We start from the raw sequence: 24,452 nt of genomic DNA, 5'->3' as shown, positions 1-24,452 counted from the left end.
GGGAGAACCTGCCCCACATCCAGGCTTTTAATGGACGAGTTCACCCTGGTTCCTGACATTTTGCTGCTTTTCTAAAGTTTTCTTCTTCCATCATGTTTCCTGATCCGCTTTTCTAGTAGGATTTATTCTTTCCAGATCTCTGTGATTGCTTTTATCTTCCTGTTATATGTGTGAGATTCTTCTAAGTATGTTCTGCAATGCTGATTAGTGCTCATAAATGCCCCCCTTTCACTCTGAATGTAAATGATCTTAATATCCAAATGGAAAGACATACACCAGAGCTGAGGTTGGGGCTCAGTTGGCAGAAGGCTTGCCCAACGTGACCAAATCCCAAGTTCAATTCCCACCACCGCATAAAGCCATGGTGGCACAACGCCTGCCATCCCAACACCTGGGAGGTAAGAAGATCGGAACGTCAAGGTCACCCTTCGCCTCAGAGCAAGTTCAAGGCCCACCTGGACTATTAGAGATGAAGAAAAAGGCGCAGCATCGGCAGCCAGAAGAGGAGGGCTGGGGAGGAGGGAAGGAGGGCATGAGAAGGGAAGAAAGAGGCCACTACATACTGATACCGGGGAGATATATCAAGAAGGCAACTGTAATGTCACAAAGCAAACACTGCTAGTCTAGACATAGAGAGCCATGCAATACGTAACAGTGGGTGACATCCCTACTCTAGTCTCACCAAGAGAACAGTGACAAATCAGCAAAGGGACTTCAGCTAAAGTGCACCATGGAGCAAATAAACTCAGCAGGCATCTACGGGTTAACATCTTTTCATGATGAAAGCCTTTAAAAAACATGATATAGAAATAACATGGAAAATGATAAAGAAAATAAACCCATAGCTAGTATAATACTGACACGTAAAAACAAAAAGCATTTCCTCTAAAATCAAGAACAAGGCCTTTTAATATGGCACTTGACATTTTGACCGTTGCAGTCAGGCAGGAAAGAGAAAGAAAAGAGACACAGACAGGGAAGGAAAAGGCCAAAGTATCCTCATTTGTAAAAGATATTATCAACTATTCAGAAGACCCTAAGGACTACACCACAAGACCTCAGGCCCAATACATTCACCAAGGAGCAGAACACAAAATTCAACATACAAAACTCAGTGACTTTATAGATCAATAATGGACACCAAAACAAGAGTGAGATGAGGAAAACAATGCCATTCATAAAAACCGTAAAACATGAAAGAAAAAAAAAAAAAAAAACAGAGGCTTGGGAGACGTGCAGTAGCTAACATGCTCTCCACCTAAGTATGAGAAGATGAGCCTGGACTTCCAGTATCAACCTAAAAAGCCAATCATGGCAGCAAGTGCCTGTGACCCCAGTGACAGATGCAAAGTCAGGAGAATGCCGTGGGGCAGAGGGTGCTAGCTGAGCGGTGAGATCCAGCTTCAGCGAGAGCAACTGTGGCAAAAAGACAACAACAGAAAGATGAGGAGCCACAGAAGACAACACCCCCTTCTGAACATATATGTATACAAATGCATAAACCAGAGAGAGAGACAGACAGACAGAGAGACAGAGAGAGAGAGAGAGAGACAGACAGACAGACAGACAGAGAGACAGAGATCAAAATAGAGGTGAGACTATGTAGGAAGAGGTCTAAGGAAATGGAACAGAGGAACAAGAAAATACCGAGGGCTAAGAAGCACAAACACTAAGAAGCACAAACACTACACGTTTGATCTGCAGAATCTATGTCTGTACATATTTGTGTGTATAATATACATGTACATGTTTATATATAAATGAGACAAATACAGGTATATTATCTAGGAGAGAAGAGAAAAACAGTGGTGAGCACAAGAGAGAGTAATTGAGGGTGAATATAAACAAAACACTAAGGGGCTGGAGAGCTGGTTCAGTGGTTAAGAGCACTGCCTGCTCTTCCAAAGGACCCGGGTTCAATTCCCAGCACCCACATGGCAGCTCACAACTGTCTGTAACTCCAAGATCTGACACCCTCACACCAATGCACATAAATTAAAATTAAATATAAAAAAATAAAGAAAACACTATGTCATAAATAAAATCCATTATCTTGTATGTTGCTGATTGGCTGGCTGTGGTTTCAAAAATCAGGCTTATAATCTGCTCCAATTAGTCTTGTTTGTTTGTTTGTTTGAGACAGGGTTTCTTCTCTGTGTAGTCTTGGTTGTCCTGGACTTGCTTTGTAGACCAGCATTTTTATTTCTTTACTCCAATCTATTGTCTTCTCTTTTTTTTTTTTTTTTTTAAATAATTTATTTTTATTTTATGTGCATCAGTGTTTTGCCTTCATGTATGTCTTTGTGAAGGTGTCAGATCTTGTAGTTACAGACAATTGTGAGCTGCCATGTGGGTGCTGGGAATTGAACCCGGGTCCTTTGGAAGAGCAGTCAGTGCTCTTAACCGCTGAGCCATCTCTCCAGCCCCTATTGTCTTCTCTTATTGCAGCTTTCTGCCTTGGAACCTCTCGCCAACTCCTCTCTACCATTCACACTGCTCCTGGGGTGTGAAACATACTGGGAAGTTTCAACCCAGGGGAAAGGAAGGGATATGTGAGCGTCCAAAGTGATCTGAAAATTACCTCAAACTGCAGACAGCTACGTCGTCAGCAGCCATAGAAAGGAGCTGTACCTGCCCGTAAATAAGGCCCTTTAGGAAATATAGCTTGCAGATGGTGTCCAGTTTGGTAGAATTCACCTCCAAGCCTCCTTCAAGTCAGGCATGATGATGTTTTCCTTTAGTCTCAGCACTCAGAAGGCAAAGACAGGCAGATCTCTGTAAGTTAGCCTGGTCTACACAGTGAGTTCCAGGTTGGCCAAGGCTACACAGTGATCCCTTGTCTCAAAACACCATCAAGAAAAGCAAAAGAGTGCCCTGTGCAGGAGCAGTTGGCCTGGAAGACAGCACTTCCTGCTGGCAGCATCAGAAAGCCCAAGGGGAGCCGCTCCAGAATCCACTCCTCTGCTAAGGTGCATGCCCACCCTTACCTCTCCACTCCTCTGCTAAGGTGCATGCCCACCCTTACCTCTCCACTCCTCTCTGCTAAGGTGCATGCCCACCCTACCCTCTCACTCCTCTGCTAAGGTGCATGCCCACCTTACCTCTTCACCTCCTCTCTGCTAAGGTGCATGCCCACCCTTACCTCTCCACTCCTCTGCTAAGGTGCATGCCCACCCTTACCTCTCCACTCCTCTCTGCTAAGGTGCATGCCCACCCTTACCTCTCCACTCCCTCTGCTAAGGTGCATGCCCACCCTTACCTCCCCACTCCTCTCTGCTAAGGTTGCATGCAACCCTTACCTCTCACTCCTCTCTGCTAAGGTGCATGCCCCACCCTTACCTCCTCCACTCCTCTCTAGCTAAGGTGCATGCCCCACCCTTACCTCCCCACTCCTCTTGCTAAGGTGACATGCCCACCCTACCTCGCACCTCCTCTGCTAAGGTGCATGCCCACCCTTACCCTCTCCACTCCTCTCTGCCTAAGGTGCATCATGCCCACCCTACGACCTCTCCACTCCTCTCTGCTAAGGTGCATGCCCACCCTTACCTCCCCACTCCTCTCTGCTAAGGTGCATGCCCACCCTTACCTCTCTACTCCTCTCTGCTAAGGTGCACGCCCACCCTTACCTCTCCACTCCTCTCTGCTAAGGTGCATGCCCACCCTTACCTCTCCACTCCTCTCTGCTAAGGTGCATGCCCACCCTTACCTCTCCACTCCTCTCTGCTAAGGTGCATGCCCACCCTTACCTCCCCACTCCTCTCTGCTAAGTTGCACGCCCACCCTTACCTCTCCACTCCTCTCTGCTAAGGTGCATGCCCACCCTTACCTCTCCACTCCTCTCTGCTAAGGTGCATGCCCACCCTTACTCTCTACTCCTCTCTGCTAAGGTGCATGCCCACCCTTACCTCTCCACTCCTCTCTGCTAAGGTGCATGCCCACCCTTACCTCTCTACTCCTCTCTGCTAAGGTGCATGCCCACCCTTACCTCTCCACTCCTCTCTGCTAAGGTACATGCCCACCCTTACCTCTCCACTCCTCTCTGCTAAGGTGCATGCCCACCCTTACCTCTCCACTCCTCTCTGCTAAGGTGCATGCCCACCCTTACCTCTCCACTCCTCTCTGCTAAGGTGCATGCCCACCCTTACCTCTCATCCTCTCTGCTAAGGTGCTGCCACCACCCTTGCCTCTCCACTCCTCTCTGCTAAGGTACATGCCCACCCTTACCTCTCCACTCCTCTCTGCTAAGGTGCATGCCCACCCTTACCTCTCCACTCCTCTCTGCTAAGGTGCATGCCCACCCTTGCCTCTCCACTCCTCTCTGCTAAGGTACATGCCCACCCTTGCCTCTCCACTCCTCTCTGCTAAGGTACATGCCCACCCTTACCTCTCCACTCCTCTCTGCTAAGGTGCATGCCCACCCTTACCTGGCTGTGTAATGAGTTACTCACCACTAGATGAGAAGAGTCCAGCGTTCATCTCCTCCCCTAACTGTCTACTGCCAGCTAATTTCTCAGTCCTCAACCACTCAGCCCCTATAATTAACAGAAAAGCCTTTCTTCCAACTAAGTGTTTTTATTTTATCTTCTAAGGACTGACACCACAAATATTTTTTTATATTTATTTTTATTTTATGTACATGGGTGTTTTGCCTGCATGCATGTGTGTGGCTACATATATGCAGTGCTGTAGAGACCAGACGATGGTGTCGGATGTCCTGGAACTGGAGTTACAGACTGCTGTGAGCTGTCATCCAGCTATTATGAGTTCTGGGAACCAAACCACAGTCCTCTGCAAGAGCAGTAAGTGCTTGTTAACCACTGAGCCATCTGTCCAGTCCCAAATGCTTTTATAACAAAACAAAACAAAACAAACAATAAAAAAGCAAATTAAGACAACTAGGGTAGAAAGGACAAAATGAATTCAAAGAAATTAGGAGAACAGATATTTTTAGTAATAGTAGGAATTAATAAAAAAAGAAACCCTGAGGCAGGCATGGTGCCCACACCTTTGATCCCAGCACTCGGGAGGCAGAGGCAGGTGGATCTCTGTGAGTTCAAGGCCAGCCTGGTCTACAAAGTGAGTTCAGGACAGTCAAGACTACACAGGGAAACCCTGTCTCAAAAAATTTTTAAAAAGAGAGAGAAGAAAAAAAAAAAAAAAGAAAGAAAAAGAAAAAGAAATCCTGAAAGTTGAGGGATTATTCTAAAAGTAAGGTTGAAAAGGCCAACTAGACTGAAAAGTTTAATTGAGGGAGGAGGTAAAAGGAAGACGGCTTTAAGAAGGGATGTTTTGATTATACACAAGACAGAAAAAAAAAAAGAAGAAATCTCTTGGAAGCTGAGCCCCCACCATTGGTGAGCATCCAGTCAGAAGCAGAGACCAGGAAGTTTAAGGAGAGCATTTGCTGAAGTGGTCCGTGGAGCAGCAAGCAGCAGTCAGAAGCCAGCACAGGCCAGCAGGACTGACTCAGGGAGCACCCAGGAGACCTCAGGCAAGTGCCTGTGGTGCAGTCTTGGGCAGAGCTAAACTCCACAAGGAGGGTGAGATATTCCAACTGAAAACTAAGGGTTGAGCCAATACGGAAGTCAGGAACAACGGAATCAGCCTGGGACTCAGGTGAAGAAATGTCTCAGTGGGAAAATGAAATGCCCCTCATAAAAAAACCACGTCGGCTCAGCCACATATAGCTAACTTTAAAAGAAAAGGATCTGCAGCTAACTCCCCCTCTCCCCCACCCCCAATAATATAAGGTTGTTTCTTCTGTGATAGAGGAGAGCTGGAATCCGGCAGGTTTGGAAACAATTAGTGCCCCCTCCCATCCCCTCCACCAAAAAATTGGCATTCATTGCCCATCTCTGTGTTTGACTGACCATCCCTGTGACTCTCAGGCAAAACCCATTTCTGGAATGTCCAACGATTCTCTTAGCTTCAACTAATCTAAAGCTAAGATGGTATCACAGAGCATCTGAGAGCCACAGCAGTGATGTCCTTGCCTCACTGTAGCCTCCCAGCCTGATGGCTTTACCACTGTATTTGCAAATGGTTTGATTTATAGCTCTCCTGATTCTATAAAAATTTCATAAAACTGTTACTACATCAGACCATAAGAATTGGGTAATCTGTGTAATGATTAAAAAAATAAGATGCCAGGCAACAGATTTTAAGTATGAAATATGAACCACACAACAGATATGATATGGAGTGGTTTATTATAGGAGGAAGGGTACCCCGGAGAGAGGTGGGGAGAGAGGGAGGAAGAAAGGGAGAGAGGTAAGAGAGAGGAACAAGAGGGCAAGAGACAGAGACAGGTGGGTTTGCCCTTTTATATATTGGGCAGCTAGCCTATCTAGTGACAGGCAGGGAATGATGTCATAGGTTGCTAGGCAGACTAGGGGCAGTATGCTAACAATCTGAGTCTATGTTCCTGCACCATGGTCATTCATATTTGGCTCCAAAATAAACAGTATTTTACTATTTTGCTGAGACCTGTGTTTGTGCATTACAGGGCATATCTGTGTAAGATAAGGTAGGTATTTCCCCATAACTATTATAAAACGTGCTCTTTGTAGAACTAGCTTTGTGTTTCGTTTGTATTTAGATTGACTACCACATATTTCATGTAGATTAAAATGAGCATTCAATAAAGATGGAGTCTCTTTCCCTGTGGAGTTAGATGTAAACACACAAACATACCATGCGCATACATGTGTATATACATATACACACATATGTGCATACATATGTGTGTATGTGTGTGTGTATATCCCCAGCCATGGTTAATACTTTATCTTAAATACTAGTGGTCCATTTCAAGGAAAAGAAAATTTCTAACACTGATTCCAAAAGACCCATGAGGAGATAAAGAGGCTTCCATGGCTCCTCTCCTAGGCCTTTGCCTGAGAGAGCTGTGTAGCCCTGGAGGTCAGGAAACACTGAAGATCAAGCAAAACACAGGGGGAGAAAGCTGTGACCCAGGAGCAGAAGAGCTGGCTTCGTGCCGGCATCGGAAGCTCTGCATTTCCCTTTGTTTGCTGCCTCGAACAAGACTGTGTTTTTAGTAATTACTTCCTCTGCTTCTTCGCCCAGATTAAATTTGGTCCACGATAGGTTAAGAGTTGTCAAAATAAAAACATTTATAAGCAGACAGAACTCGGGGCGACCCCCATGTAATGGGTGCAGCCCACTGACAGGCAATTTAATCAAGGGGGAGTTCAGAGTATTCATAGAGAGCAATTGATTTTCAAGAGAGAAGTCAGCAGGATCAAACCGCCAGTTGGGGTGAAAATCCCTTGAATCACCCCAATTGCTGTGTTTGTTACCGACCAGCTCCTGCCTCCACATAGCGTAATAGCCAAATCACTGTAATTACCCTACAGCACAAGTGGCGTATCAACATCATTTTAAACATGGATTTTTTGCATAATCTTTCATTATTATCATCCAGCCTCCCATTTGAAAATGGAAAACAACAACAAACTGGGATGTAGCCCCCAAAGAAAAAAGGTCACCAGAGAGAACAAATCAAAGGGTTATTTACATGTGAATATACTGAGATGTGTTTTACAGTCAAATACACTCTTGAAATTCATTAAATGCTTTCTTCCCTGCTTCATAAATATGGGCCAAAAGAGGCATCACCTACTGGGAAAATAATCCCAGCACATAATGATCATAAGGAATATAAATAAAGCCACTTTCCTTTCAAAGACCTCCAGGCCGGGTATCAAAGCGTTTGTGTTTCTGCCATTGTGAAATGAATCTGACCGCTGGAGAGCAAGGCTGAGTCCTATCACAGGTTGCTCCCAGTGCTGAAAGGGGGAGTGGAAGTGTGGACCCCTTTATCTTGCTCTCTGCAAAAAGAATGGATTCTTAAGCAGCTGCCATCATTCGTGGCCACTGATGTTTTTGAAATCCTGCTCGGGCTTAGAAGCCAGCACTGCAATGAAGACGGAAAATCAGTAACAGGTTTTACTAACTAACCAAGAGGGCCACCCAGCCGGCTTGAGGCAGTGTCCCTCCCTGGGAGCTCTAGATTTCAGCTTTGCCTCATATTCCTCCTGGTATGTTACAACCTCAAAGACGTCCCCCTGAGACCCTCTTCAAGAGCCTAAACTGTCCTTCTTGAGGACAATTTGGCCTGCACATAGGTCTGGTATCATTCACTTGTTTTCTAGACATTTCTAAATGCCACTAGCATGCACATAATTCTAAAAAGCCAAAGTTGGAAGGAATAGTTAAAGCTTTGGAGATGACACCATTTCTTTTCTTTTTTACCTTCATGGGCTAAAGATGATAAATAAATAATAATAATGATAAAATGATATATAAATAAAAAATAAACAAACTTTTTAAAGGGGCAGAATCCAGGGCTGGAGGTGCAACAGCTCAGTAGCTGAGCACTTGCCGGCACACACAAAGCCCTGGGTTCAATCCAGAACACTACAAGTCATTTAAAAAATTTTAAATGGCAATTCACAGAGAAATAAATGTGGGCCGACATATTAAACTCTGTATGCACATTACACAGAGTGGTTGACTTTGTGGCAACTGCCGGGCTAACTGTGGTCATAACCTTGCAGTCTTGACCATGAGGCAAAGAACCTCCAGAGCCTAGGGAAAGAAAAGACAGCGGAGAGAGGAGCCGATGCTGATGATACGATCTGAAGATGGAGACTGCTCAGGTAGGCAAGGACCCCACACGGCAGCGGTCCCCACAGCACCATTGCTACAGGCTGCACTATGGGGAGACGGTTTTGGGTCCTCTTACTTTGGTCTCTCCCATTAGCACCTCCACTAGAGGCTGTCCTTGATGGCATCTGCAAACAGGCAGCTGGACACCTGGTTGGGCCAAAGGGACTCACCATTTGATAAATTAACTGACGCCACTAAGGTGAGGACACTGAGCATGACCAGCATGGAGGGAGACTCCATGAAGACAGGGAGAAGATGGCAGTAGGCAAGTCAAGCAAAGAGGCCTCAGAAGAAACCTGCCAAGGCACCTTGATCTCAGAGGACTTTAGGCCTTGGAAGTCTGAGATGAATTTCTGTTGTTTAACTTGTTACCAGGGAAATCTGGGGTGATCCAGAGACAAAGGCACATCTTGTTTATAGTGCTTTGTTTTCAATACAGAATCCTGGATGCCCCCAGCTAAGGAACTGCAGATGACCGGGGTCCAGGCTGCACACACAAGGGTAAGAGTGGTGCTGTGGACTGTGAGAATCCTGTTCACATCTAAAACCTGGGACGAGAAAGTGGAGCCTTAGGAAGACAGGCTAAGAGACTCAGGGAGAGTTAATATACAACAGAATGTTAATGCAGTCTCTGGTTTTTTGTTTTTTGTTTTGTTTTTTATTCCGGCTCTAGCGCATACAAAGTGAACTCAGGATTTCTTGGCCCAACAGCAGAGAGGATCTGAGGAAAGCAATAGAAGTAAATTCAAAGGAAAAGAAATTAAATGTGCCAAAAATATCTCCTGACAGCAAGAGTGATATGACTGATAATTTGAAGGTGAGGCTGCTTTTTTACATGGGGTGTTTTTGAAAAAAAATATTTTGAATGGCCTTTTAACATATAATAAGCGACGCTTCTCTTGGATGGCTTGGTTACAAGGAGCTATGCTAATTATCATTTTGAAAGGCCACAATTCTGTTATATAAAATGAAATCTTTCCCTGCCAAGGAGCACATCAAATTCTACAGGGATTTTTGTAAGGTAGACCCCGGGTGTGTAATGAGATTTACAAGTCTGAACCTTGCAGGGGTCTTATAAAACAGAGATCTTTGCTGCCCAGAACACTCCGGCCTACATGACGAACAAAAGTTGTTTTATTTGGGCTTGTCTTTTTTTTAAAGCTATTAAACCGGGTGATGCCAATACAGCTGTGGAAATGCAGGCTGTGCCCTATTTTGCCTTATGCATCATCAAGAAAATTGCCAGCTCAATTCTGATTCCAAATCTTTATTGTGATGGTGCAGTAACAAAAGCCACAGCTTGATTTGCAAACACCACAAGGGGCCATCGGGAGGGCCAACTGGAAGGAAGCACTGTTCTCAGCTCTGAGCCTTTTGACTGTCACTGAAGGAGAACATCCACTAACTCCTGGGTGTGTGGAACATCTTGATGTGGCTCTGCACATCTTCAGAGGCTGAGCATTTAAGAGGCTCTTCGACCTCACTTTGTACAACCTCCCACATAAACAAGAAAGCCTCCCCTACACCCCCTTTCTCTTTCTGTAGTACATATGACTATTTCTTCACAAATTCTTCCAACATTCCAAGAACTCGTCATGTCTAAAATAAATTCTCCACCAAGTAAAAAACAACAAATAAACTTTTACTTAATATTAGTTCGAAACCTAACACCCTTAGAACTCGCCCCAGTCAACCCTACTATAGTCCCAAGGCTGCTTCACACACAAAACCCAAAATTTACAAATGTATCATAGGTTTTTACATATAAGCAAAAAGTGTACAGAATGGGGCTGTGCACATGCAACACACATGTACGTGCGGCTCTGGCGAGAGGCGAACTGAAGGTGCCTGGCTAAGCTTTCTAGATGCTGGGATGACTGACAGCAGGCTCATCACAGTGGCATGAAGGACAGGAGAAGGAAACTCCTGTGTTATTTGAGGAACGTTGCATTTTACTATTGTTCTGCTTGGAGGGGTTGAGGCTGCTGTGGAGATGCAAGGGATGGAGAGACCCTGAGTTAGACATGTGTGAACAAGAGAACACTGAGGGAGGAGGACAACGGACCAATGACCACAGTGGGAAGCTGGTACTCAGCTTCCCACTCGTGTCATCTCAGCATATCCGCCTAGGGGGCAAGGGACCTGGCGTGTCTAAACCTCAATCCAGTCTGTGTGTGTGTGTGAGGAAAATGCTTTCACAGCTGGTGCAGAGAGACAGCATCAACTGTACGTTAGTTCCTTCAGAAACAGATCTCTCGTCAAAGATGGAAGGACAGTAACTTATTTGGGAGTTCTCAGGGTCAGAGGGCAGGGAGTTGCTTCAGCGCCTGCACTGTTCATCTCCCAGCTCTCCCAGATGGCACCTTGACAAAGCAGCCTTTCCATACACAGGCCTTAAGACACAGGCGAGAAGATTCTGCACAAAGGTGTGCAAATTACACGTGCAGATACACAAGTCCGAGGGTGTGGGTAAATTGCTAAGGAAACATCACATTAAACTGCTCACTGATATAAAATTTTGTATTTAGTGAAACACCTGTTGTTGGAGTATTCAAACTACAGCTACTCTAGTTCTCTTTTTGCCTAGGAAATGTTTATGTCACCCTGGGTATATAGGTATACAAAATATACAAGGAAATCAAACAATTACCAATAATGAACCATAAAATTTATTTGAGATCAGTTCTTTGGTAAACATGTAATTTTACCATTTGGGGACATGTGTGTGTGTGTGTGTGTGTGTGTGTGTGTGTGTGTGTGTGTGTACTTTCATGCATTCCAGAATGTGTACAAGCACTGTAGAGACTAGAAGATGATACTGGATGTCTTCCTCAGTCACTGGTCATCTTATTTTTTTTTTTTCCTTATTGAGACAAAGTCCCACACTGAACCTGGAGCTCGTCACTGATGCAGCCAGACTGGCTGGCCAGCAAACCCTAGGGATGGCCTTGCCTCTGCCCTTCGGCACTGGGACTACAGCAGCAGCCACCATGCTAGGCTCTCGAAGGTGCTGGGATCAAGCCAGGCCCTCCTGCTTCTGTGGCAGGACCTTACGGACTGGGCCATTATCCAGTCCAATTTTAATATTTATTAAAGGTGAAAATAAATTTGTATACTAAATGGGTACATGTTATTCACTTTTACATTAAGAATTAAATCTAGGCAAAATATTTGCCTCTGGAGCAGGAAGATGTTGGGAAGCCCCTGCAGGGCCTCCCACTCTCTGCCTGACCTCTTCTAGAGAGTGTCTGTAGGCATAGCTGCCCTTACCCACATTTGATACATGGCCTTTGACACAGCTCCTGCTAGCTCTCCTCTCCCTGCACCTATAGGATAATTAAGTGCTGTGTTCCCGTTCATATGATAGGAGTGTACTGCCAAGTGCAAATCAAGCATCACTAAAGTACCTAATTCCAACCACTTATGTGCACCTATGCTGAGAGACTCCACCCCACCCCCCACCCCTGTACCCCATCCCCCTATCCCCATACCCCACCCCCCATACCCCCACCCCATCCCCAAGTAAAGCTGATGCAGTGGTCGTTCCCCACTGTGCTCTCAGCCCCCCAAGCCCTGTACTCTGCCTTCTGCTCTTCCTGCCTTCATGCCTGGTGGCCAACAGGCCCCAGGGAAGAGGAGACCCACGGGAAACCATGCTCAGCAGACCTGATTCACGTTTCAGTCATGCAGGTATCAACACTGAGAATGCTGCTTCCCCTTCAGTGTATAATACAAAATGGCAGAAGCATGCCTAGCACTTGTTGGAAATTCTGTGTTGGTCTCAAGCCAAAATTCATTTTATGGTTTTGTTATGTACATGTGGAGTATATACTTGCTAGTGTGGGTTCCTGTACGTGTGTGTGTTTGGGGGAAGGGCAGCCAGTCGTTGTCATCTGATACTGTCCTTCATCACTCCACCTTTACTCTTTTTACATAGGGTGTCTCTATGAATGAACCTAAATGTCATTGATTTGGCTAGATTTGCTGGCCAATGAGCTTCAGATATCTGTCAGTCTCTGGCCCCATCCAACTCTGGAGTTAAAGGAATTATTTAATAATTTTTAATGAAATTCAAGCCAGCAACTCAGACAGCAGTTTCAAAAACCAAATATTTGAACACAATCCAACACAAAGACATACTAATTTGATGCTTACAGACAGAAGAATCATGGGAGGAAAATATTGAAAGTTTCCATAAGAGTGGAGAATTTTATATGTACAGCAAAAACACTGCAATTCATTACAGGCTCAGGAAGCATTCCTTAGCACAGCATGATGTGACGATTGCACAATGTGAAATGTGCATGTGCTGTGTTCAGAATCAAGGCTACAGTGAAGTCACATGATGCAACACAGGTGAGCACCACCAGAAACATCTTGAATTAATTGCAAAATTGATTCTGAATTATTTTATGTCACTAGGCATTGAAAAACCTGTGATTGCTGCAAAATTTTTTGTAACTCCTACATTCAGACCCCACTGGGGTTTTGACCCATCGTTTACAAAACTGTGACCAAAGAGACAGGCAACACTGGACTGAGAGTGTAGCTCAGAGGTAGTCTGCTTGCCTGGCATGCGAAAGACTGAGTTTCACACCCAAGCCCAAGAAGGAAGAGGAAACCAGGTCACCCAGATTGTCACAGCAGAGAGGCTGTGTAAGGACCTCAGATGTAAGAGGTTGCACTGGCTCCTGAGACAGTTCCTAATGAGATCTACAAACCCCAGCCGAGCTGGGCAGGATGAAATGGAGAAAGCTTTACCTGCCCTAATTCCCTAGCATCAAGCTGTGAGGGTAAGATGAGGTAATGCATATGAAAATCCTTAGAAATGCTAGTTGTTAATTGTCAACCGGACACAATCTAGAGTCACTGGGCAAGAGGGATCCCCAACTGAGTAACTGCCCAGACCAGACTGGCCTGTGGCCATGTTTGTAAGAGGTTGTCCTGACTGCTGATCCATGTGGAAGGGGCCAGGCCACGATGGGTGCCACAATCCCTTGGCAAGTCAGTCTGTGCTGTGTAAGAAAGCTCTCTGAGCATGAGCTGCAGAACAGGCCGGTGAGCAGCATCCCTCCACAGTTTCTGCTTCAGTTCCTCCCGCCTTGGGGTCCTGCCCTGACCCCCCCAGTTCTGGATCATGACCTGGAAGCATAAACCAAATCAACCATATTCTCCCCAAGTTGCTTTTGGTTAGAGTACTTTATCACAGCATTTGAGGAGCAACTACAACAATCAGCAAACAAAATACAAACACGAAACATAAGGCACAGTGATGTGTGCTCATTTAAGACACAAATTTTAGCTCATGTTTTTAAGAAATTGTATTTCCTTTAACTTGAAACAGTTACAAGCAGGCCACAGCTCATCTCCAGCCTTCCCTGGCGCCGCCTGTGTTGATGTAAGGAAGGACAGCTGTGGAGTTCGCTGGTGACTGTAGATATAACGAGCTGCCGAGGACCTATGACTCCATCCCTGAGTTATCTCACATCTACAGTGGAAGCTCCCTGGTGACAGCATCACACAAAATATTTTTTTTATCTTTGTGTCAGTGAACAGAAAACTAATTTTCAAGATAAACAGCCTATGATAGGTAACAAGGACCCCACTTCCTGCGCCTGTCACCCTGTCCTAGAGAAAATGTTTTCAAGACATAGGTGTCAGGGGGTGATGAGAAGCTGCCGCCCGGCTTTCCTGTCTCCCTCGACTTTTGCTAGATGGAGACATGACAAGTACTGTGTAGTTTTGGGCCCGGAATGCTGTGTAACTTTGACTCTCTTCTCCTGCAGTATAATTTCTGAGACAGGAATTTTCCATTCCCTTTATATATGGAACACCAGTAGCCGCAGAAAGATGCATCTTCAGGAGGTGACTATATCCTTTCAACCGGTTTTGTTGTTGTTTGTTTTTTTTTGTTTGTTTGTTTTTCAATGATATCACAGAAAACAGAAAAAAAAAAAAACTTAAAAAACTTAAAACTTACTCCATGCTTGCCACTGAGCTCTGTGCACACAATTCTAACATTTAGTCCTCCTAACCACTCCTTGGGTTGGGTGCTATTCTTGTCTTCCCTTTATACAGGAGAACACTGTGTCACGGCAAGACTCCTGTTTGGTGTCTCCTTCAAAGGAGAGCTCTAGGCCTGGAAAGCGACTGTGACGGCTTCTAGTTCAGGGTCCTCTCACGGTATTTCCATGGTCCTCCTCCAGCACACTCCTTCCCCGAGAGCCTGGCAAGCCACCCTTTACCATGAAACAGCAGCGGCCTCAAGTCTCACTTTCGGGAGTCCCTTTCCATGCAGGGATCTTCATGGGTCTGTGTGATGAGTGCAGTCAGACAGGTCTGCATCCAGGAGTAAGTGTTTGCTTTTCCCATTAAGGGGAGAAGCCACCTGTAAATGGCTGCACTACTACGTCCTGTGACACGAACCCTACTGCCCCTCTTCCTGCTTTTGAACAACTTTACTAAAACTATTCCTATTACAGAAAGCAGTGCAATTAAAAAAAAAATCCTAATTTTACCTGGCAGAGTGGGTGAATGGGTAATCATAAGGAAATAATGTTCACTAACTGCTATCAACATTTCCTGCCCGCTACATTCCCTCAAGACTCGAACAGCACGTGAAGCACTTTATATGTCTTATCTCAGTGAAACCCTTGTGATTGGGATTCTCCTTACCACGCATAGGGAACACAGAGTGGAGCCGTGCAATGCCAGAGTGGGGACGTGCAATGCCAGAGTGGAGCCGTGCAATGCCAGAGTGGGGACGTGGATGAACCAGAGTGGAGATGTGCAAGAACCAGAGGTGGAGATGTGCAATGCCAGAGTGGAGACGTGCAATGGCCAGAGTGGGGATGTGGATGAATCAGAATGGGGACATGGATGAACCAGAATGGGGAAGTGGATGAACCAGAGCGGCAGCATGGGTGAACCAGAGTGGAGGTGTGCAAGAACCAGAGTGGAGGCGTGGATGAACTAGAGTGGAGGCGTGGATGAACGTATGTAAGCTCACCTGCCTGTGTGTGTCTATCTTCCATAAGGACCTACTCAACCATGAGGCTACCATGCTGCTTAGTAACCAAAGCTTGAGATTCCCTTGTCTTACTTTATGAAATACATCAACCCATTTTATGGCCCAGGGGTTAAGAGTTTATGCTGAGAACCTGAACTCAGCTTCCAGCGTCCATATCATGGCTCAAAACCACCTGTAACTGCAGCTCCATGGAGTCTGACACACTCCTCAGTCCTTCACATGTAGGAATACACATGCATGTGCACACATACACACACACATAGGCAGCATATACCCACACAGACACGAACACTAATAAATAAGTATAAAAATTAAAAATTGAAAACTGACGTTATTTCATATAGCCAGGAATCAGTTGTAGAAGTTAAAAATGACCATTTTGCCACAGACTCTGTGTTTGTCAAAAACATAAACACAGAGGTACTGATTGCAGAGATCTAAGTTTAAAAGTATACAGAACCTTTGAGATTGTTTTTTAAGTGCTTAATTCTTTTCTTTTAAGCACTGGGGAGTGAACCCAGGGAGCCTTAGCCATACTAGACCAGTGACCTGCTACTATATTTCCATAGCCCCTTGAATTCTTGGAGTTCTTACATTTTGGTGCACGCACATGTGTGTGTGTGTGTGTGTGTGTGTGTGTGTGTGTGTGTGTGTGAGAGAGAGAGAGAGAGAGAGACACGGACGGACAGACAGACAGACAAAAATGGCACTGGGGATGCAGCTCGGAGGTAGAGCTCTTATCCAACATGCATAAAGCTCTGACCTCAGTCCTCTGCACTGAAAAAAGAGATCTAAAATGCTGGCAATTATGTCACTATAGCTCACATAACAATGACCATCCTACAGGCAAATATTCTAAATTTGGGAACCTTTAGCTTTAATTAAACCATGTCTGATTATAGCTATGGAGATTTGTTTATGGGCCACAGATTTCACAAAGATGCGAATGGCCATGGAATTACTCCATCAATGGGACCAGAGGAGACTGATGATGCCCTTTCAGCAAATAAAGAGCACAGCTGTGTGTAAGCCACATACAGGGTTGCTGATGTGTCCTGGGACAGCTACTGTACCTTGACTTTCTTCAATACTTGATTCTTTTGATGGCTCCAGAAGATCGTCTGGATGCGGGACACAGAATCCATGAAAAGGGCCCAGGTCAAAGCATTCGTGCAGCAGGGGCAAGTTCACGCTGGAGCACACACTCATGAACCCAACAGCCTTGCCTCCAACCTGGAACACCGGAACACAGTCACCTATCAGACGGGAGGTGATGGCTGCTGTCAAACTGTCGCAGGCTCTTAGCATGCAGCCCACTGGAGCTTGGGGGACACTCTGAGTTATTTAAGGGTAGAGGGTTTTCAATTAGCTCTAGTGTCCAATACATGCATGGAATATATGCAATACTCAAAGGCATGTCCAACAAGTGACCACTGTGGATGACATTAATGGCTGCAAAGTAACTTAGGGGAGAGGCCTGAGTGTTCTTAAGGAGGCACTACTAGAATGCTACCCTTGGCCCACACCCACCACCTCCGCACTCTCTGCTCCTTTCTCACTCCTCTGCTGTCTAGCGGGTTGGTGTCTGGTGAGAGAGACAGAGAGAGACAGAGACAGAGACACGGGGTGGGGGGGTCCTCTGGGCACTTTTCCCCTCCCTGCTCTTCCTCACACACCAGGCACAGCTCTTTGTAAAGTGGGTCATTCCTGAGCCATCTAATATACCCCAATTTAGAGAACAGTCACAAATCCAGGGCTCCTTAACAGGGGGAAACTCTTCTATGCCTCTTGAATTAACTTATTTAACACTTGATTGGTCAGGGTGGAGAAGTGAAGAAAGGTTGTTTGGTAGGACACAGCTCAGTGAAGTCTGTAGGGAGCTATAGTCACCCTGGGCACACTGCGGACCTACAGTCACCCTGGGCACACTGCGAACCTACAGTCACCCTCGGCACACTGCGGACCTACAGTCACCCTCGGCACACTGCGGACCTACAGTCACCCTCGGCACACTGAGGTCCTACAGTCACCCTCGGCACACTGAGGTCCTACAGTCACCCTCGGCACACTGCGGACCTACAGTCACCCTCGGCACACTGCGGACCTACAGTCACCCTCGGCACACTGCGGACCTACAGTCACCCTCGGCACACTGCGGACCTACAGTCACCCTCGGCACACTGAGGTCCTACAGTCACCCTCGGCACACTGAGGTCCTACAGTCACCCTCGGCACACTGCGGACCTACAGTCACCCTCGGCACACTGCGGACCTACAGTCACCCTCGGCACACTGCGGACCTACAGTCACCCTCGGCACACTGCAACACCAGCTACTGAAGTTCTTGCAGTGCTCGCCGTGACTTGAACCTGTGATTTTCGAAATTTTTCATGAGGACATAGGCTCCCAGGAGGCTGAGTGAGTGACGGAGTGACACAGCCATTCCATTCAGGAAGTAGACTCACCAGAACTGTGCGTCACCCAGGAAGTTGGCACCGCCACACAAATGGCGGATGCTTTGACCTCCTAAGACAGGGAAGCTAGTGGCGAGGATGTATGGAAGACACAGGGAAAGACAGAAAGCAAACTATTTCCCCAAGACACCTTTGTGTGGCTGAAAAACAAATGTGTGACGCCCTTGATGTTCAAGAAGACTTTCTAAAAATGAATTTTCCTTGCATATTCTTTACTGGCCCCTCCCTAAATGATACTTACTATAAAAGGGTGATTTACACAGCTGTTTTATAAAGCCACTGACACTTGAAAGTCCAAACTAAACATTTAAATTTTTTCCCCAAATAACAAGTAATTGTTTGTCTTGTTTACACCCCTGAACAAAGGCTGTGTAGCTGCAGTTGTCTGGCTTCTCTGTAATTTTGGGCCCAAGACTCAGCAGACGCTGATTAACCAATCCATCTACCATATGTGCAGAAAGAGCCGGCCAGCCTCACTCCCGGCAGGGAGAACTGGCATCCATCTTGGTTCACATGGAGATGTCCCTCTCATCTACAGCCGTGCTGGCACAGCGACACTTCCATGGCCTGAAATACCTTTTGCTGGCTTTGTGGTGAGCTGCATGTTCATGATAAGAATGTATTATTTATAAGACCGCTATTAGTAATGAGCTATTACACTAATGGCTCATTGTGTTGGGGATTTGATTTCAAATGGCATGGATCACACATTCTGACGAAAATGAGAAAAACATGTTTTGCCATTAGGACCAGAGATTTAGCATCCTCCAATTCTACAACCTGTTATAGTCCCATCGCCCAGCTAGAGTTGAAACAACTTATGAAATGCCCACATTCAGAGATGGCAGTAGAGCAAGGATGGATGGTGGACATGCCTGCTCAGTTCTTTGGGTTTCTTTTCAAATGACTGCCAGCCGGGCGTGGTGGCGCATGCCTTTAATCCCAGTACTCGGAAGGCAAAGGCAGGTAGATCGCTGTGAGTTCGAGGCCAGCTTGGCCTACAAAGCGAGTCCAGGACAGCCAAGGCTAACACAGAAAGACCATGTTTCCAAAAAACAAAAACAAAACAAACAAACAAACAAAAAATCAAATGACTGCCCTGAGGTACACTTCTCTGAAATATCCAAGTGTGGGACTAGCCACAGGCATGTCAGATACATGTCACTTGTACACTGCAAAGGCACTGGCTGCTGTTGTCGTTTAGCAGACAGAGTTGTTTCTCGCTGTCCACGTCTTCTCATTTGCTCTTCTTTCCTGTCCTTTGAGTCCATATGATGACACAGAGAGGTTTAGGTCCCTGGATAACCATCTGTGAGCTTCTTTGTCACAGACACGTGTGTACTTCAGCAGTGGTAACTCCGCCCCCAGAGGCCCACAGTCAGGCATCTCTTTTGGGTGACCATATTTCACAGTGAGGGTTTTTGTCCTTGTTGTGACCGTTACTGGCTTCCATCCCCTTCTCTTGGTGCCAAGTGCACTGCTAACCTGGCAGGCTTTCTCCCGCCTGCAGGTCAGCGGTGCTTTCTCGGACCACTGCTGCCCGTGTCCAGGATGATGCCAAAACAGACGCTCTGCCCATCTGTCTCCAGGAGCCGCCTTGGCCTCCAACTACCCTTCCTTGAAATCTCAGCTTGGAGTAAACACCAGATGTCAAAGTACAGTTATGACAAGGAGCTGAGGCAGAGTCACAGCTCAAAACTCATCCAAAGTAGCAACTAGGACAAAGGAAGTTCTCATGGCCAACAATTCTTTAGTAAGCCAATGGTCTTTCTCCTAACTCAAGCCAAGTGCTCCTGAATTCTACATGCACAGCCTGGAACTATCCTGCACTAGGTTGGGAAGAAGAATATTTGATGCATTTTATCTTGTTACCTCTAGTCAGTGGTGGCTGCCCCATCTATAGTGCGCTGGCAAATGCTGATTCAGTGTTGGGAAGAAATGCCCAGAGTATAGTGCTTGCCAATGGTAAAACTACTGTCATTGTGGTGGTTTCAAGTTGCCAACTGCTGTCATAATATGGAGTAGGGTAGTAGGGAAGAGATGTGTGGTGGCATGCTATTAAATACTATGTCCATTAAATAAGATGACAGACAACCCCCCAAGAGCTACATAATACTTAAAGAAGCCAATTGTAGCCTTTAAACATTATTTACTATAATTCCTTACACTATAAGTTTATACTAGTGACCGCTTTTTGATTTTTGAGAAAGGGTCGCATGTAATCTAAACTGGCCATGTGGCTGTGGGTGACCTTGAACTTTTGATCCTTCTGTCTTTGTCTCCCAAGTGCTAGGATTACAGGTGTGTGCCACCATGCTGGGCTTATACGGCAGGAACTCTACCCACTGACCTACCTCCCCAGGCTACAGAAGGTTTTGATGATGGCTGTGTTCAGCAAAAGTCTCCTGAGGGTTTCATAACTGGCCCTCTCAAAGCTAGACCAAGCTGACTCCAACATACCTTTGCCCCGAGACTGCTAAGGTGACATGTCCAGGAAGACAGATAGGAGGTAGGGGTAGGAGGCTAGGGCCAATATTTAACTTGAACCCTGAAAGGCTTCAGTCACAAGAGGTGGCTCTGCTCACAGTAAGATCTCCTCCCATGTTCCTGTTCCCAGCCAGGCTGTCTCTGTTCTTGCCCTTGACTGAGGCCTGTGGACTCCTCCCTCTAGAACATAGAGCCTCCGGTGCTTGAGGCAGCACAGCCTTTGGGAAGCCTGGGCTAGACTGCTTTACCTCCTCAGGGGCACCAACCTCAAAAGGTCAGCACTGCCATTTCTAGCCTGTGGCTTTGTTTGGCTTCGATGTTCACACAGGGAAAGTGCAAGAAATGGACTATGAGAACGAACAAGGCAGGCATCACCACAGCTGTGTTAGATCACTTCCTCACGTGATTTGGGGTGCCACTAACACCCTAAATAAAACCAGAGCACTAAAAGATCTCTACAAGCAAAGGCTCGATTAGACAAGATGCAGACTGCACATCAGAAGTCCTGACCCAGGCTCTGCATAATTTGCTCCCTGTAGTTTTCAGTGGTTGTGTGAAAATCCTGTTTTTCAAAATGGTGCCACTTAGGCCCAAATGCTCCCTGACCCTTCCTTTTGTCATTAGCCTAGGGTGACAGGCTGAATGGGAGCATGTGAAAGCAAGTCTTTGAAGGACAAGTAAAACATCTAAATATTTGAAAAAATCAAATTAGAATCCTTTCAATGTAATTTCACAGATTCTCTTTTTTTAGGACCAGTTCCCATCTTCAGAAATGCATACCCACATTTGCCTCAGTCCGCCCCACCCTTCTCCACAGGTGGAGGCAGCCGCAACCAGACCACACACCAAAATCATGTGGCAAGCTTTAGACAGTGATGCAGAGAGTGACAGCACACACCTGTACTCAGAACTACCTGATACACTGAGACAGGAGAACGGCTTATACCTAGCAGTCGGAGGCCAGCTTGGGTGATGAGATAAGGGTACTCTGCTTGTGAGCTTAGCCTTCAGTGGCTGAGCCCAAAATCCTCTCTCCTATAAAGTACAGCACACTTACTAAAACAAACAAACAAACAAACACCTGGGCACTTCCCCCAAGAGACTTATTTAATGGGCCCAAGCTTTTCTTGGACACCAGGATTTGTAAAAATTGATATAGTTCATTTACTACAAACTAACCTTTGACAAATAATACAACTCAGTGGCTTTTAGTATATCATAACATTGTATAACCATTACATAATTTATCCACACTCCCCCACAAAAAGGGCCCACCCTTTCCCCTCTGTAGCCCTTCTTTCTCTCCACACAAGACTTACTAATCTGGGCTTTCAGATAGATATGTGTTATGATACAATGTGTGGACTCTATGCCTCACTTCTTTACAGAATGCTTTTAAGTGTGTTGTGACATGTCACCACGACATTCCCTTTTATTTCCTGATGCTACTCCACGAAACAGCTTACCATGCTTTGTTCAGCCATTCATCAGCAGATATACATTTGGGCTTTTTTCATTTTGGGCATAGAAAAATAATACCGCCGTGAGTATTTGTGTGAAAGCCTTTGTGGAAATGTGCTCCCTGCACACTTCTCAGCGCTGGCCATTTGCTAGCTAGGGGTCCTCCATTTGGGCTGAGCAAGTACAGAAACTGAATTAACTAGGATTCCACAAAGTAACTTGTTTCTGTGGATTCTTGTCCTCCTCCCTCCAAGGACCCCACTCACCTGACACTCTTTAACTTATCACTCCCTGGCTACTCCCAAAAAGTGCCCAACTTCAGGTTAAAAAGAAGAACTTTTCAAAGTCCTCCCCATGCCTCCCTCTCTGAAACCTAGAAGAAGGGGTCCCTGCACTCTACCATGGATCCCACTTCTCCTCAGAGCCCCCATCATGCTGAGTCTGTCTGTCTGTCTATGGTATTAGCAACACTTTTCTAACAAATCTCTTGTCACAAAGGACAATCTACCTCAGAATGTCCATTTGAATTCCAAATAAAAACTTTCATTATTACACTATTATTGTTGTTATTATTACATTATTGGTGCTGTTATTACTGCCACCATCCTATTAGGAGTAAGATTATCTCACTCCAGTTTTTGTTGTTGCTGCAGCTGCTGTGTTTTGTTTTTGAGACCAGGTAGCCTGCCTTAAGGGGCTTTGTACTTGGGATCCTCCGGCCTCAGCCTTCTCAGTGTGAGGATTACAGGTGTGCACCAACATGGCTGGCTTCACTGTACTTTTGACTTACATTTCCCAAATGACTAATGAAATTGACATTTTAAGATGCCAAGTGATGGGCTGGAGGGATGGCTCAGAGGTTAAGAGGACTGACTGCTTCTCCAGAGCTTTTGAGTTCAAGTCATAGCAACCTCATGGTGGCTCACAACCATCCATAATCTGATGCCCTCTTCTGGCCTGCAGTTGTACATGCTGGCAGAGCACTGTATACATAATAATAAAGAAAGAAATCTTTAAAAAATGAAAGATAATGAATGACTTCATGTGCCAACTCGTGATTTCTATATCTTTTGAGAGGGGTGTCAATCAAATCCTTTGCCCACATCTACTTTAGAATATTTGCCTCTTTATTTACCATTGTAAGAATTATGATGCTGCCAGCCGAGTGTAGTGACACTAGGGAGGCGGAGGCAGGCAGATCTCTGAGTTTGAGGCCAGCCCAGTCTACAAAGAGAGTCCAGGACATCCAGTGTGACCCAGAGAAACCCTGTCTCGAAAAAAGCAAAAAAACAAAAAAACAAAAAACAAAACAAAAAAAGAGAGTTATGATTATGATGCTGACATGCAGTTGGCACAAAGTCTGGATGCCCCAGGAAGTCTCGTAGTCATCAAGTCTGTGGAGGCCTCAAACTGCTCATCTCATTACAGAGAAGATTTGATTTCAAGTTTCAAGAAAAGTAATATTCTTTACAAGGCCTCACGGTTACAGCAAACGAGAAATGAATGTATGAAGAATAAAACCCTAAAAATATCACCCAAAAACAAAATGGCAAACTCCAGTCTTTTAATGCTTTTCAGTCAGATAGCACAGAAATCTCTTTTTAAAACCAAACTCAAATATCCATTTGAAAACAAAAACAGAATTCTGACTCTTAATAATGACCAGGATGGGTGAGAGTACAAGGGCTCTATTTGATTCATGCTTGCTAATTATTATTTTTAGAGAGGTTTTAAATATTTTTATTTACAATAGTGTGTGCATGCATGTCTGTGTGAGGTGAGATGCATAAACAAAGCTCAAAGAACAACTCTGTGGAGCTGGTTCTCCCCTTTCACCTTCTCATGATTCCCAGGGTTCAGTCAGCTCACTAGACTTAGAGGGCAAGTGCCCTTATCTCACAAGCCAGCCCACCAGCCCATGCAAGCGACAAGCCCAGACATCCACTCAGGCTCTTCCCTCATCATTCCTCCTCCCTGGCAAACCAGCCCTCACTACGGAACTGAGTGGGTACAAGATCTACCCAAGACATGGGTAACACTCTACCAGAACCAATGGGAAAATGTTCCAATCCCTGAGTATAAAAGGCAAGTCCTTCATGCAGCACCATCACCCTGTAACTTAGAGAAAATCACCACCACCACCACCACCCCTCGCCATGCCAGAACTACTAGGTCAGAAATGGCTACGTGGGGCCCGTCACCAGGGTCTCCTCAGCCCAAGAAGGATTTCCCAGCAAGCTTGAGTGTGAGAACAATTGCTTCCAGACACTTCCCTCATACTGCCATGTGTGTGTAAAAAGAGCCACTCC

The 24,452-nt window shown here is 45.7% G+C and overlaps 1 protein-coding gene across 1 annotated transcript in view; it reads right to left on the bottom strand.

Moving 5' to 3' along the window:
* Cfap61 (cilia and flagella associated protein 61) overlaps positions 1-24,452 on the bottom strand; it is a 272,515-nt gene that overhangs the window by 209,621 nt on the left and 38,442 nt on the right. The window contains exon 7 of the mRNA XM_051144932.1: positions 16,795-16,954. Coding sequence (XP_051000889.1) covers positions 16,795-16,954 — 160 coding nt within the window. The remainder of the gene's footprint in view (positions 1-16,794; positions 16,955-24,452) is intronic.

This window comes from Acomys russatus, chromosome 4 (assembly GCF_903995435.1).
Source record: "Acomys russatus chromosome 4, mAcoRus1.1, whole genome shotgun sequence".
In the NCBI taxonomy this organism is placed as follows: Eukaryota; Metazoa; Chordata; class Mammalia; order Rodentia; family Muridae; genus Acomys; species Acomys russatus.
This window is presented reverse-complemented; position numbering and strand designations above follow the sequence as displayed.